At 42.7% G+C, this 14,994-nt stretch overlaps 1 protein-coding gene across 1 annotated transcript in view; it reads left to right on the top strand.

The window, feature by feature from the left end:
* Positions 1-14,994, top strand: part of LOC144774146 (NACHT, LRR and PYD domains-containing protein 12-like) — a 669,012-nt gene that overhangs the window by 68,193 nt on the left and 585,825 nt on the right. The window contains exon 2 of the mRNA XM_078659165.1: positions 7,754-8,067. Within this exon, the coding sequence (XP_078515291.1) occupies positions 7,776-8,067 (292 nt within the window). The 5' untranslated portion in view covers positions 7,754-7,775. The remainder of the gene's footprint in view (positions 1-7,753; positions 8,068-14,994) is intronic.

The raw sequence follows: 14,994 nt of genomic DNA on the forward strand, positions 1-14,994 counted from the left end.
TTGCAGAAAAATGTCCGCGTATTTGCTAAGGGGCTCCGTTAATGAACCTATACAAGAAACTATGGGTCTCATCGGGGGATTTTTAATATTCTTGTGAACTTTTGGTAGTCCATAGAGTGCTGGCGCTACAGGATTGGTATTATGCAGAAATTTATACTCTTCATCGCAAATCACTTCATCTTCCTTGGCCAAATCTAGCATTCTTTTCACACTATCTTTAAGTTGAAGCCAATCCTTCCTGTTTATCTTTTGATAATGATCCTCATTTTCTAGAAGTAGGGTCATTTTCTCATTGTATTGTTCAGTTGTCATAATTACTATACTCCCGCCTTTGTCCGCGGGCTTGATGGTTAACATATGGCAATTTTCTAATTTTTTTAAGGCTTCTTTTTCTTCTATTGTTAAGTTGGAATTAATCCAATTTCTTTGGTCAAGGAGATCCGCAATACTCCTTTCTACTACCCTTTCGAAGGCTTCAATGTCTTTATTAACCTGGCTAATTTGAGGAGTCCAGGTTGATTTGGGCTTAAGTCCTGATTTGTTAAGTGAGGGAGCTTTATCTTTACCTTCGAAGAAGGATTGTAGTCTCACTTTACGGAAAAAGTTCTGAAAATCTCTTTCTAGGTTGAATATATCTATTGGGGATGCAATAGCGTAACCTAACCCTTTTTCGAGGAGTTTAATTTCAATCTCTGTAAGTGACACATCGGATAGATTGATCACTGGGGCCTTATTTATATGTCCCAAGTGTTCTGGCTCCTGGTGTATGGCCTCTGATGGAATTGAGGTTGAGGGGGAAATTTGCCTCTTCCTCTGCTCCTCCCTCTCTGCTGACCAAAACTTTTTCGTTGTTCTAAAAAAGAGAGAGATTCTCTGTTGGAGCCACCTGTGATCTCTTTGTCTTTGTCATGGCTACGATTATCGCTTTGTATTTCTGTGTCAGAATCAGAACTGGTGTAAGAAGTGTCAAAAAATCTAACCTTCTTTTTCTGAAAATTTTGGCCTGGATGCTGTTGCCAGGGTCTACGATTTTGGAAATTTTCTCTCGGACGTTCATAATAATCTTTTTGGAGGTATGGGTAAACGTGTTCAGGGTTATATTTGGCAATATCCTTTCTTAATGTATTGCTTTTATTGTTGATTAAATAGTCTCTATATCCAATGACATAATTTTTGATGTCCTCCAGTTTTTTATGGCATCTTCTAATGCAGTGCTATCTGTCAGTTTTTGTTCTAGATCTTTTATCTCTTGTCTTTCAATTAATAAAATGTCTGAAGCTGTTTCTATTATCAAGAGCATCCAGTCGCGGCTGCATCGATTGGCCACTAAGGTCCAATTTTCTATAAATTTTTGGTTGTTTATGAATATTCCTGGTTCGTTCATTACCTGGAGTCCCTTTGGGATTATTCCCCTTTTACAATAGTCTATCAGAAAATCTGAATGTAATTCGGTTCTTATTAATTTCTTTTTGGTGTTCCATAGATTCCGCCATTCATCTTCATCAGTGCTATTGATGTGCACCGTTGAAATATTTTTAACAGTGCCATTAATTATTTTATTAAATTGATTCTCACTATAACTATGAGTCTTTAGGCCTTCCATTATGGCCCAAGAGCCCTAGGGCTCTGAGGTTCAAATAGCACCTCCCCGGTTAACCAACCGTCAAGTCAAGTTATCAAAAAGAAAGGGAGGTCTCCTTAATATTCCAGTTTGGGACAAGGAGAAATATGTAAAGACAAAGGTAAAGTCCCTGTGTTTCCAAAAGTGGAAAAAAATCATATGTAGCCCTCATAACTCAAAAAGCCAATGTAATAGCAACCATATATCCAAAGGTACAAATAACAGTATAATAAATTCCAAAATTTAAAAATTGTACAATTTATTACATACAAAGCATTATATAATACACAATACAGTAATACAGTGCCATACAGTAAGATTAAAAATTGTGCCAATTCACATCTGGAACAATAACGTACAAATTATATAAAAATGTGACTATTCACATCAAGAACAATAAAATCTAGGTTGTCGACGCAGCGTTTGTTTTTTTTGTAATAACATCTTCATCAGGACAAAGTTCTATTGAAAAAGAAACACACAATTAGATACATACATCATGTTATTATTTACAACACTTTTTCTTAAGCTACAATATTAAGCTATCCATTTTTTCTATAACATAGTCAAAAAGATTTTATTGTACGCACTTTTGCTTCTTTTGTTATATGGGTTTGAGTTATATGGGGCCATATTATCTCTAAAAAAACTGTCTATGAGGCAGTAACAAATTACAGTAGACAGAAATGTATCCTACTACTGAGCATACCTTTTTCAAAAACCTGGAATTATTGACTCCTCTGTTATCAATTTGAGGTTCTTCTTTTCATCCACCAGATCACCTTCTTCTATATAGGCGCTTATATTGATATATTAAGTGATGAATTCACCTTCGAGTTCAAATTCCTTAATGGGAATAGATAATTAATTTCCTTAGTCTTTTATAATTACATTTTTACCATTTATTGTTGTTTTAATAAGCTCTCAACCTATTCCATATATTTTAAATATTTTAAATACCTTCACATTTCTCGTTATCTGTAATGTTGTCGAGGTCAAGGGAGCCACCGGGATATGTGGAAGTTTGGCTGTATTAGAAAATAGAAGAAGCACTCCTAAATATTGTATGTGGCATCCTCTTGTTTCCTATAATTTAGTATTTCAAAAAATACACTTACCCTTAAGAAAGAGGAGGATGTCACTGCATTTATTTGAACTGTGATTGTGAGTATGCCATCCCTTATAACCCCTAAATTCTGGGCCTTACTAACCAGTGACAGAAGTACCCATAGTCCTGCGTCCCCCAAGTAGGGGTCCATAAAGGCGACTGAGATCCCAATAGCAAAACCTCAGTTGTTCCTAGTTCAGTTTTAAACAGTTCCTATTTATCCAGGTAGTGACCGCCATCATACAATCGCGGAATCTGGACCCTGTCTCATTTTCGGCCCTGGCCAAAGAAGTATCGATTTGAGTGTTGTGTGCATACGATGTAAGAAAGGAACCTTGCGATCTAATCACTTCAACTAATGGTGTAACATAGACAATAAGCAGAGTAGGGCTCAGCCAGGACTCCTCGGGGACCCTGTAAGGAAGTAAGAAAGGTTGGGCAATCACCTAGTGCTGCGAATGAACTTAAGACGTCCCAGGCTGCCCCAGTAATGCTAATCTTGGCCAATCGATCTGTCTTCAGCCGGTTGTTACCATAATCAAAGGCCGTTGATAGATCAAAGAGAATAGGGGCTACTCTGCCTCCCTGATTGAGGGACGATCCTACCTTGGCTGTAACTAACAGTGACTCCGTGCTGTGGTCGCTGCAAAATCCACATTGGGGAGGGTCTAATTATTTTGCTGGATTTGATTTGACAGTTGTTTATTGAAAATATTTTCAACAGTTTAGGCTGGCAGAGATAGCCGTGAAATGGGGCTGTCGCTGTTTCTGCCCAAAGGATTGAGGGAGGGTTTATTGATTGGAAGCAGCGATGCTCTATTCCAGGTGGTAGGAATGAAGCCTGCCCTAGGCATCAGTTGAAAGATTTCACACAACTTGGAGGCGGACGCATTCTACTGCCCTTGTTGTAACCCACCATACAAGGGGGCGTGGCAGGGGTGTGTGGTTTCAGTACTCAGCCGCGTGTTAATGCTAGAACAGAAGTGGAGAGGGAAAACACCAAACCCGGGGCCCAGCAACCCCCAAGTTCTGAGCCAGGGCCCCCTCAGGTCAGAAGTCTACTGGTAGCGTAAAATAAAGCTAAAGAAAAGGTGCGGAATAAAAACAACTTTAAACAAGCATTGGCATTGCCAATAGGTATCGCCTTTGGGACCTTATACTCCTGGCCACCTCATTGCAGCCTCTTTGGCAGCTTGGTGTTTGGGGGCAGTCACGTGTGATGAGGACAAGGAACAGTCAGGCAGGACCACCCTCACTGATGCAGGTCGTTACCCTGTGTGGTCCAATGGCATTTAGGATTGTGAAGGTCTCTGATGCTGTCGGTGTTCATGAGTCCAAATATATTGAACGGTTTAATGTGTAATGTTTTTATTCTTCACAATTGTGTCATTTTTCACAATGAGTTGCTATTATTTGACCCAAGTAGGTTTCTTACATTAATGTGTTTTCCACATGTCTATTTTGACATGACTGTAATAAAAGCTGTTCCACCAAGTTCACGGTCTCTGTAAGTTCTGTTGATTCCTTGTTTGGGTTGTGTTTGGGCACAGACAACCCCAAGGCTCCCAAGAGGAAAAGGAATTGGCAACTCTACCATCAATAAGAACTTTGTATCGCTGAAATTATGTGGCAGTGGAGGGTCAAATTATTGAATTATGTGGCAAGAAAAGGCAAACTATGTAGCATAATGCAGCGCATTGTGAGGCTGTGTGTGGCTACTTTATCATTTGGACATATTTTAACATGACATATGCAAATGTTTTAACTTATTACTACCAGTTAAACACATGAATACAGGCATCAGCAAATGAAAGATGACCAGTTAACTGACCAGTACCAAGCCTGGTGTTTTTTAAGTTAGTTTCGATTCCTTGTAGCTTTAAATATTTTTTGTTAAAATCTGCAGTTTCTGGACTTTGTTGTGAATTATTCGCTAAACACAGTAAATTACTAATTATACAGAAACATAGAAACTGCAGTCGTTGCAAAACATTATGCCTCAGGATGTGCTCTGGAAGAAGAGGCAAACTCTATATGGGGGGGTCACTTGAATTATGTGGCAAGGAAGGACTAAATTGTGCGGCTGTATGGGCTAAAAGAGGCGGAAAGAAATGGAAAGTCATGCGACCTAATGTGGTACATTTTGTGGAAGAAGTACTTCATAATGTTGTAATTTTTTCACGTGTTGACACTTTATGGGCAAACATTGTATCTTATTAGTACCAGTGTAACATCTAAATACAGTAATAAGCAAGTGACAGATGACTCGACACCCTGTGCATAGGGCCTTCCATTGAACGACAACACAGGTTGCAGCAATTTTAGTAACATTTGATCTGTTTGAGCAAGAAATAATTTTTTTGATAAAAATCTAGAGATGATACAGCAGGTGAGGGATTGGGTGGCAAAGAAGCCAAATCTATAATTATGCAGGAAATGCCACAGCTGCAGAATCTCATAATTTCAACGGCTCTGCTCGGCTGTAACCAGTGTCATCCATCAGTCTAGCTTGGATCCTGATCCAAGCGCACATTGCAGTTGAAAACGGTTTTCCCTGAAGGTAGCTGGTGGTAAATTGTTTTTTAGGTAGAGCTGGCGTTTGCAGCGCGAAGCGCTGCAGTCTCCAGCGAGCTCTATTGTTAGGGACTTGCTTTGGAAGTGGGACAGGAGATGGGCATGCACATTGCGATTTGAGCAGGTGTACGCGCACGTACACCCACGCGCTGTGCACATCTCCTGTCCCGCTTCCGAGGCAAGTCAGCCTCCTGCAATCAATCACACACACGCGTGCACACACACACACCCATGCGCGCACACACAGACACACACACGCGCGCACGCACACACGCGCACACACACACCACCGTCCCCCCGCCCCCACGGTACAACTAAGCCCCACTCACCAAATCGCCGGCCTTAGCCGCCACTCCTGACTTCTTACTTCTGCGGCCACCGTGGGGCTCTCCCTCAGGCATGGGAGCCCCGCGTCACCAGTGGGCGCGGGCTTCCCGGAGAAGATGGAAGTCCCTCCCCACGACAAGCGTGACGCTCCCGAACTTCCATTTTTCACCCACAGGAGATACTGTACGCTGTCAATCACGGGTATTTCAGATTTCTTTCCTACAGTGATTGACAGTCAAATCTATCACCCTCACTCTATCTATCTATCTATCTATCTATCTATCTATCTATCTATCTATCTATCTATCTATCTATCTATCTATCTATCTATCTATCTATCTATCTATCTATCTATCTATCTATCTATCTATCTATCTATCTATCGCCCTGACTCTATCTATCTATCTATCTATCTATCTATCTATCTATCTATCTATCTATCTATCTATCTATCTATCTATCTATCTATCTATCTATCTATCTATCGCCCTCCCTCTATCTATCGCCCTCCCTCTATCTATCTATCGCCCTCCCTTTATCTATCTATCTATCTATCTAGCTATCTATCTATCTATCTATCTATCTATCTATCTATCTATCTATCTATCTATCTATCTATCTATCTATCTATCTATCTATCTATCTATCTATCTATCTATCTCACTCACTCTGTCTATCTATCGCATCACCACAGCATCACTCAGCACCACCACAGCATCACTCAGGGGCACCACAACATCACTCAGCACCACTCAGCACCACCACAGCATCACTCAGGGGCACCACAACATCACTCAGCACCACCGCAGCATCACTCAGGGGCACCACAACATCATTATGCGCTACCAAAGCATCACTGAACGCCACAGCATCACTCGTTACCACCACAACATCAATCAGCGCCACCACAGCATCAATCTGTGCAACCATTCAACAACAACTGGTTCAAATACGTTCCCTCAATGTTTCAAGCTTTATTACAAATGTCACAAAAAGATGTTAATATTTCACTTCTGTTCTTGGATTTTCGTCACAATAAAATACACTGAACATAATCTGCACAAAAGTTATGTACAAAAGTTTAAGCTATTGCCATTATAAATTACAAAAGTTTTTATTTAAGTATTACTTATTAAAAAATAAATAAAAGCCATTGTTATTTGTAATATCAATACTTCTAAGTCACGTAAATACAGCACATATTGCATTACAAATGCTATAGGTGTCACATTTGCGAAAGTTAAAACTATTGGCATTGTAAATGAAAAAGCTATTAATTTCGCTATTTTCAAAACTAACACATAAATAAAAAAAAATGTAATTTACAATACCAATAGCTCAAATTTTCCTAATGCGAGACCTATTGCATTGCAAATGCTTGTTTTAACATCTGCTGAATTGAATTGCTATGTAGGATTAGCATTGTTTATGTGGGTGTGACTGTGTCTGCTTAGTTCACTGGGAGTTCTTACTGGGGTTTCAGAATTTCTTAGTATTTTTTTCGGATGTCCGTGCATAGTCAAAAAATAGTCATTTGCCAAATATCCAGTAAATAACTTTTGTAAATGGCTAACTGGAATTTTGTTGAAAGGATTTCACCCAGGTAAAGAAACATTGGAGGCTTGGATTAGATACAACTGCTCTCAAATTGTGGTAATAGTGACAATAGCAAGTGGTTCTTCCCATGCACACTCCTTTTCTATAAAATATGTCACAAAGAAAGCTTTCCAGCATAATATTAATTTGGGTAAATTTGTTTTATTTCATGCACTGAACACTAGGCAAAGCAGCACACACTTCCTGGATGAATGCATTATTCTGGCCAAATGCCATTTCACTCAGTAAGAAAATGTAAACAAAGCTTCGGAGTCTCATTAAACATGGACTCGGGTGCTTTGGACGCTTCTCAGGGCCTCTCTTTCTCTTCCTGTTGGGAAGAAGCCCTGGGATGTTTGTGCTCATTTCCCTTTTATATTAAAGAAACGGTTCCAGCTGTGAGTGTTTTGTGTTTCCTGTTAGAAGTGCTGGGGCTCTTAGTGTCATGAATCCATCAGACCTCCATAACTTGGACTGTGTGACAGATCTTAGCTGATTTCACCTGAAAGATGCATTTTTCATTGCAGACACTGAGGTTGATGCTGTATAATGGCTGACGGAAGCAGCCCAGAGACCGCCTGGGATGTGATCTATCGTTGTTTAGAAGAACTGACTGGACAAGAGTTCAAGCTCTTCAAAACTCGGCTCCAAGACTGCGCTGTGGAACCTGGACAGGTCAAGATCCCAAGATCACGACGTGAAGATGCGGACCGCATGGATACCGCAAAAACTATGATTGAATATTACGGTGATCAAATGGCCTTCAGAATCACCCAAGATGTACTGAAGAAAATTCCCAAAATGGACCTTCTGGGCGATTTTGTAGCTGCAACACAGAGATGTAAGTCCCCGGATGTTGTACTGTGCCCGTGGAGCTGAGCAATGCCTTCTTGTTCAACTTTTAATGAAAAAGTATGAATTTTAATTGCAAGAATTCTGAAACTCAATATTAAGGAGAACTTTGGGTCTGTGGATTCACTGTAGTTCTTGGTCAAGTCTTTGATTGTGATATATTATGCATCGTTTTATTGTTTAATTTATTTGTGGACAATGTGTCTATAATTCCTCAGCCATGCTGTGATGACCCTGGTGAAAGGGTTAAGGGTCACCTTATGTTAGATTTGGGGGTCTCTAGTTGGCACAGGTAGGTACTTGTGACAAGCAGGGACCCTCTCCTCTAGTCAGGACAAGGGGATTACAGACCTAAAATAACCCCTGCTCACCCTCTAGGTTGCGTGGCGTCAGCAGACAAGGTTTATTTCAGAGGCGTTGTAAGTTAAGCAGTTGTGACCACATACAGTAACCCAGTGACAACACTACAAATGGACACAACACAGGTTTTATATAAAAAATAAGTAGACTTTATATAGAGTTACCACAAGACCATAAACAACAAAAATACACACTATGATTTCTTTAAGATGGTAGATTTAAGCTTAGTTCAGTTCAGTTCTTAGATGCAACACTCTGCGTCAGTGTACCTTAAGTTGCGTTGCGCTTCCACGACAAGCAATGTCGCAGCGATGGGAAATACGGCAAAGTCAGGTGCAAAGAAATAAAGATGTGAAGACCTTCCAGATACGGTGCCCTTCACGGGGATGCGAGAAACTCTCAGTTCGATGCATGGACTGCAGCGGGAACACCCTTACGATGCAACGGCAACAGCTCCAGCGGCGACGGTCTTCTCCATGATGCATGAAGCCTCCGCTCGATGCGACAACTACAGCGGCGACATCCAAGATGCGACGGCAGCAGCTCAGACGGCGGCGCGCTTCTCGGGGATGCGAGGTGCTCTTGGTTGATGCGGTGCAATGCGACAGTTCCAGCGGCGACACCCTCTGGCTTCGGAGTTGCGACGGCAGGTAAAGCGAGGGCGACGCGCTCCGACCTCGTTGCGAGATTATTCTCCTGATGGGGTGCAGTGCGACAACCACAGCGGCAACACCCTCCTTCATCGGAGTTGCGGCAGCAGCGACGGCGACACACTTCTTCTTCGTTGCGGCACGCTTCTCTCCGATGTGGTGCAGTGCGACAGTTCCAGCGGCGACACCCTCCTTTCTCTGGAGTTGCGACGGCAGGCACAGCGACGGAGGCAAAGAGTTAACTTCCTCACCTCCTTCCGTCCGACAGGAAACAACGTCAGCCACCAGAGGGCCGGACGAATGGGAATGGAGGAGAAGACCGGAAGAGGTGAGACAGCCAGCTTTTAGGGATTTGACGCAAGAGGAAGGCGGGATCTGGAAGAAGAACCAGGAAGACGCCGAAAACCACAAGAGGAAGACGGAGAACCAACCGGAGTCTGCAGGAAACGAGAGAACCGAGGATACCGCTCAGCGTGAAGAAGAAGGGGAGGACGTGGACCGCTGGTGTGAAGACTGGTGGACGCCTCCGGAGGACGCTGAAAGGTTGCCGCAACTCTGGAGAGTTGCGGCAGATGCGGTGAGTGGGTCAACTGGGGAGGGGGGCTGGAAGGGAGGGCACGCAATCACTGAATCTGCACTACCCTAGCCCCGAACCTACACCACCCTAGCCACCATCTTTAACCCCTACCCGGTTTTTCCTTGTGTCAGTGAGAACCCTTATTTGAATAGTGCCCGCAACTGCATATTGATTTTGTTTATGATTGGACATTTGAATAAGTGCTTGCAACTGCGATACTGAGATTAGTTATTGTTTGGGCACAAACTGCTCTTTATGATTATTGGCCCGCTTAGAACTGTATGCCCTAGGATTTCAGGGGGGGAAACTACTTTGTTATAATTTTGACTGAGTCCTCACTATCCCCGATCAGAAGCCAGGGGGACTATATACATATACCCCGTTCAGGAACAAAGAACCTAGTTTTTCTTTTCAAATAATAAGGCAAGATAAATTCCTTCCACCTTCTGCGTCTTCTTTGCACTATGTGTGTGATGACGGCAATATACTTACAGACAGGACAGTCCACTGACCGCTCTTTCTTTCTTTTGGAGACACTCCGGGAGGCCACCCAGACCCCGAACAGCCGGAAGAAGACGACAAAAGGACCAGATATCTCCTCAACCCGTTGTCGTGCAGGCCTCAGCCTGGCCCGCTAGTGCAAGGGGTTCGCCCTTCTGCGCACGAAGTCCTCAGACCCAAAGGAAAAAGTTGGCACGGAAACTGGAATTGCAAAACATAGAATTTATTAAGCTTCATGAAGTGGTGCTAAAGTTCAGACAGTACCCTTCGGCACTATGAGAAGTAGCACAATGGGCTACCGGACACATGGTTTATTTATACCCACACAGGGGCTCAAAAGAAGGCGGTACAAAGCACAAAAGCACATTTTTTGTCCATACAAGGTAATATCGAGAAGCAAAATCGATCAGTGGGAGGAGTTAACAGTCGTGGGGTCTCGGCTAACACATTCCAATCTAGGGCTAACCATTAGCAGATGCGGACCCTAACGGTCAGCGGCAAAACACAGAGATGCTATTATTAGACTGTTGCCGGGCAGATTCAAAGGCCATGAGCAGAAAGATAGGACAACGCACATGGTCGACATGAGGCAGCGTGTGGCAGACAAAATGGCTGCCCTGAATTCAAAATGGATGCCGCCAAACGTCAAGATAATGGCTAAAACTCAATGTCTTTTGCTAACGCTCAACTCAATCCACGTTATAATACAACATCGTGACCAGCACCTCTTTACAGCTACCCAATAACATCCTGACTTTTTATTTATTTATTTATTTGATTTATATAGCGCACTATAACCCAGAGGTCTCTAAGCGCTTTGTCAGGGTCCGCTAGGCAATACATAAGGATACATCTGGTTGCAGATTAAAGACCACCCCACGCTTGCTGGAAGAGCACAGTTTTTAATTTCTTGTCTCATCTCATTTCTTGTCTCATCTCTGTAACTCTCAATCAAACAACACCATTCAACCCACACTACGGCCTCCGAGTTTCTATTTCAGCCCATCCCACCGACAAGGCCAAAAACAGCAGCAGGCATTTCCAAAGAACTCTGGGGAGCTGGGGGAGGACGTCTGTTGTCCCTGAGACGTCAGCAGGAGGCAAGCTCTTTTACAAGCCCTTGGAGATCCTTCACAAGTTGAAAGCACAGTTACAAAGTTCCTTTCTCCTTCCTTTGGCAGTAAGGCAACCACTGCAGGCCAATCCCCAAAGCAGCACTTCAGCTTGGGAATAGTCTCTCCTCAGTTTCTTCAGGTTCCTCTCCTCAGTAAAGGTTTCTTCTTGTAGTCCAAAAGTGATCTAATTTTATGGGATCAGGGTCCCAATATTTATACCCAGAAATCCTTTGTTCTCTGAGGGGAGAGGGGCCTTTGCCCAGTCCAAACCAGTTCTGAAGCACTCTGTTTACCAGACTTCTCCTATTCTTTCACAGTGCAGGGCATGCACATCAGACGCCCCCACAGGAGGTGGAGCCAGCACTGTGGAATGCAAGTAGAATCATGGAGCACTCTCTTTACAGGACTCCTTCTCTTCTTTCAGTGTGCAGGGCAGAGACATCAGCCGCTCCCCAGGGGGTTGAGCCAGCATTGTGGAAGGCAGGCACAGTCCTATTCAGAGTTCAGTTGCACTCCTCCCTCCCATCAAGATGCAGATCTCTTTATTCACCACTGGGTGACTCAGCCTGTCTCCTCGAATTCCCCAGCCCTGTCACTCACAAAACCAGACATAGGAATACACAAACTAGCAGAGGCAGGTTGGAATGGTTAGACAAGCAAATACCTACTTTCTAAAAGTGGTATTTGCAAACACAGAACATTAAAATAAACTTTTCTAAAAGATGTATTTTATTATTCTGAGTTCAGGCATACTAAACTCGAATTTCTACCATGTTCTCTGAGCCTGTTAGGATTATAATTTGTACCAATTCTAACAGCCCATTCTGGCCTATAGAGAACAGGTAGCCTTGCAATAGTGAAACATGAAAATGGCTGTAATTCACTATTAGGACATGCCACACACACCAGGGCTTGTCCTACCTTATACTTACAATGCACCCTGCCCTTGGGCCTACCATAGGGTTGACTGATATAAAGAAAAGGGAAGGTTTAGGGACTGGGAAGTGGGTGCACTTGCCCATTCAACATGACAGTACCAGACTGCATGCAGGCTCTGCAATGGCAGACCTTAGACATATTTTAGAAGGCTGCTTCTGTGGGTGGCACAACCAGTGCTGCAGCCCCACTAGCAGCATTTGGATGACACGCCCTGGCACACTCAGTGCACTATACCAGGGTCTGATAAGTGAACTAAAATAGCCAAACATGGAATCACTAATCCATACATCAATTTACAATAGGGAGCACTTGCACAGTGGCACTGGATAGCAGTGGCACAGTGCCCAAAGCATGTAACACAGCAGAACTACATGAGGCAACAGCAAAAATGGAAGGGAAAGCCACGACAATGGTGCCAGGTCTAACACCTCACAAGAGCACAACATTTCAATTGGAGGAGAAGATACATGGAGAGTGAAGAAGGGGGCTGTTTTGTTGGTCACTGGGGCGACGTTTTGCTGTTACTTAGTAATCAGTCAGGTTAGTAGCAGAGGGCGTCATTACTTACTGTGCAGGCCACTGAATAGCAGAAATTATGAACCAGAGTCAGAGCCAAAAATTGTTATTCGGCTAGATAATAGCCATAAAGGAGCAAAATAATACATTGTTTAACGAAGAATGAACATGATAACATTTTAGTCAACATAATCAATACCCAGTAATTCATTTTCCAACAATACTACGGAGCCGAACTGCAGAGGAGATACACCTATAAACCATAAAACAAGTGAATTCATCATTGAAAAGAAATATGTGGCATAATGCGGGTTGACACTTTCTAATGTTTAAAAATCTTAATAATGGTTTTTAAAAAGTGAGACTCGGGTTAAGATAAAGTTAACAGAAAAACATAAAGTGCAGAGTGCTCTGTGCAGAAATTGAGTTGCATGACACAAATATAATTTAGCATCACAATATGCATCACTTGGGTACGAAAACAACAAGAAAGCAATTCCCATACTGAACCTAATCAAGTAAAACATTTTGTCTTGATTAAAATAAAAGGAAAGATAAGATTCAATTTGCGGGGAGCTAATTAACAATGAGTGTTCTAAAACACCTTTTTTGACCATCTCCTGGCTGTCTCTTACATTCTTCAAGTATAATAGGAAGTCATTTTTGAGCTTATCTTTTGGAATTGCAGATATGTTTCCAGGTCTATGAAAACAATCCTGCAATCCCAACTTCTCCAGTTGATCTTGCAAATAGGATAGCCAGGGATTTTCTTTTGCACAATCCAATTTTAAACAATTCAAGATTATATCACGGTTCAGGGCTGGTTCCTCTTTTACCCAAATGCTACGCCAAAGCATCAGAGGTGCTAGTTGCATCCGAGAGGACAATGGTATTATGCCCAATTCCTTATGGCACATAATGGCCCGGGTACTTTTGGGTAGTGTCAGCACACGTCTTAACATGATATTCCCAGCTCTCTGGAGACCCAGAGTGTTGGTGCAGCCCCAGACTCCAGCGCCATATAAAGTGGAGGCGCATGTTCGTGCTTTATATATGTCAATGTTTGCTTTTATGGGGCGAGAGCCTAATTTTCTTGTAAATCTAAAAATGGCCTCCTCATTTTTTTCATTAAAAAGAATGCCTAAATAAGAAAAAGTTGGCACCTGGCACAATATTTCATTGTTTATATAAAATGCCTTAGTTTTAGATGGTGATTTACCAGCTACCATAACATGCAATTTTACAACATTCGTTTTTAAACCAAGATCAATCATACATTCATTAAAACTGGTTTCAAAGTTTTTTTAGTCCCACCCCGGTTCTTTATGGGTGTGGTAAGCTCGCCATCTGCTCCCTATTGTACTCTTCCTGTGACTCCCTGATGCTGGGGGCTAAAAAGCGGATGATAGATGGATCAATGCCCATGAGCAACATGTTCTCCCACAGTTTCCCCCTCTCCACCCAGTCAAAAGCAGACGTCAGGTCCATAAACCCAAGGTATAAGGACCCTGACTTAGCCATGGTATACTTGCCAATGACCAGGTGCAGGTTGAGAAACTGTTCTACAGTGCCCAGGCATTTCCTGAAGCCGTATTGGACATTGGAAAATTTCCCGTTTTCTGTTATCCAAGTCTCCAATCTGTCCAATATTATTCGTCCCATAATCTTACTGGAACTGTCAATTAGTGAGATCGGTCGATAACATTTAGTATCCGACCTGTCTCCTTTTTTAGGTCTTGCATAGTGATGCAGTGCGAAAGTGCTGCCATTGCTTTGTGAGGCATGCAGTATATACAGTAGCATGGAAGCTTTGTGGAAGCTCCGCCCACTCTCTGCCCATTGGCTTTTGTCTGAAATGCTGCCTTCCGATTGGTTTGAGGCTTCTTAATCCCTCGTCATTCGTCACTTGTATCCTTCCACGGCTACCTGCCCCCTTACTTCCAATAGTATTTTTCTTCCCCTGCCTTCCCCCTCCCCTCCTGCAGTCTGTGACTTCTCAGACAACACTAGCCCCCCACTCTCGTTTGTGCCTTCTTCCCACCCGCAGTTCCGATTCTGATGCAAAAGGACTCATTTAAATGCGAGTCATATTGCATTTTCAATGCTGGCTTATAAAGTTCTTCCTGTGAGGTAGGAGGATTGAATATCCCGGTATGCCTCGCATTCGCGTCTCGCTGGTATTTCAACGAGCTTGTTGGAGCTCCGCTGTTATCTCTTTTAAGTGCAGCCTGCTATCTCGCGCTTTCAGTTTTACAATT

The sequence above is a fragment of the Lissotriton helveticus genome, chromosome 8, assembly GCF_964261635.1.
Source record: "Lissotriton helveticus chromosome 8, aLisHel1.1, whole genome shotgun sequence".
Lineage (NCBI taxonomy): Eukaryota > Metazoa > Chordata > Amphibia > Caudata > Salamandridae > Lissotriton > Lissotriton helveticus.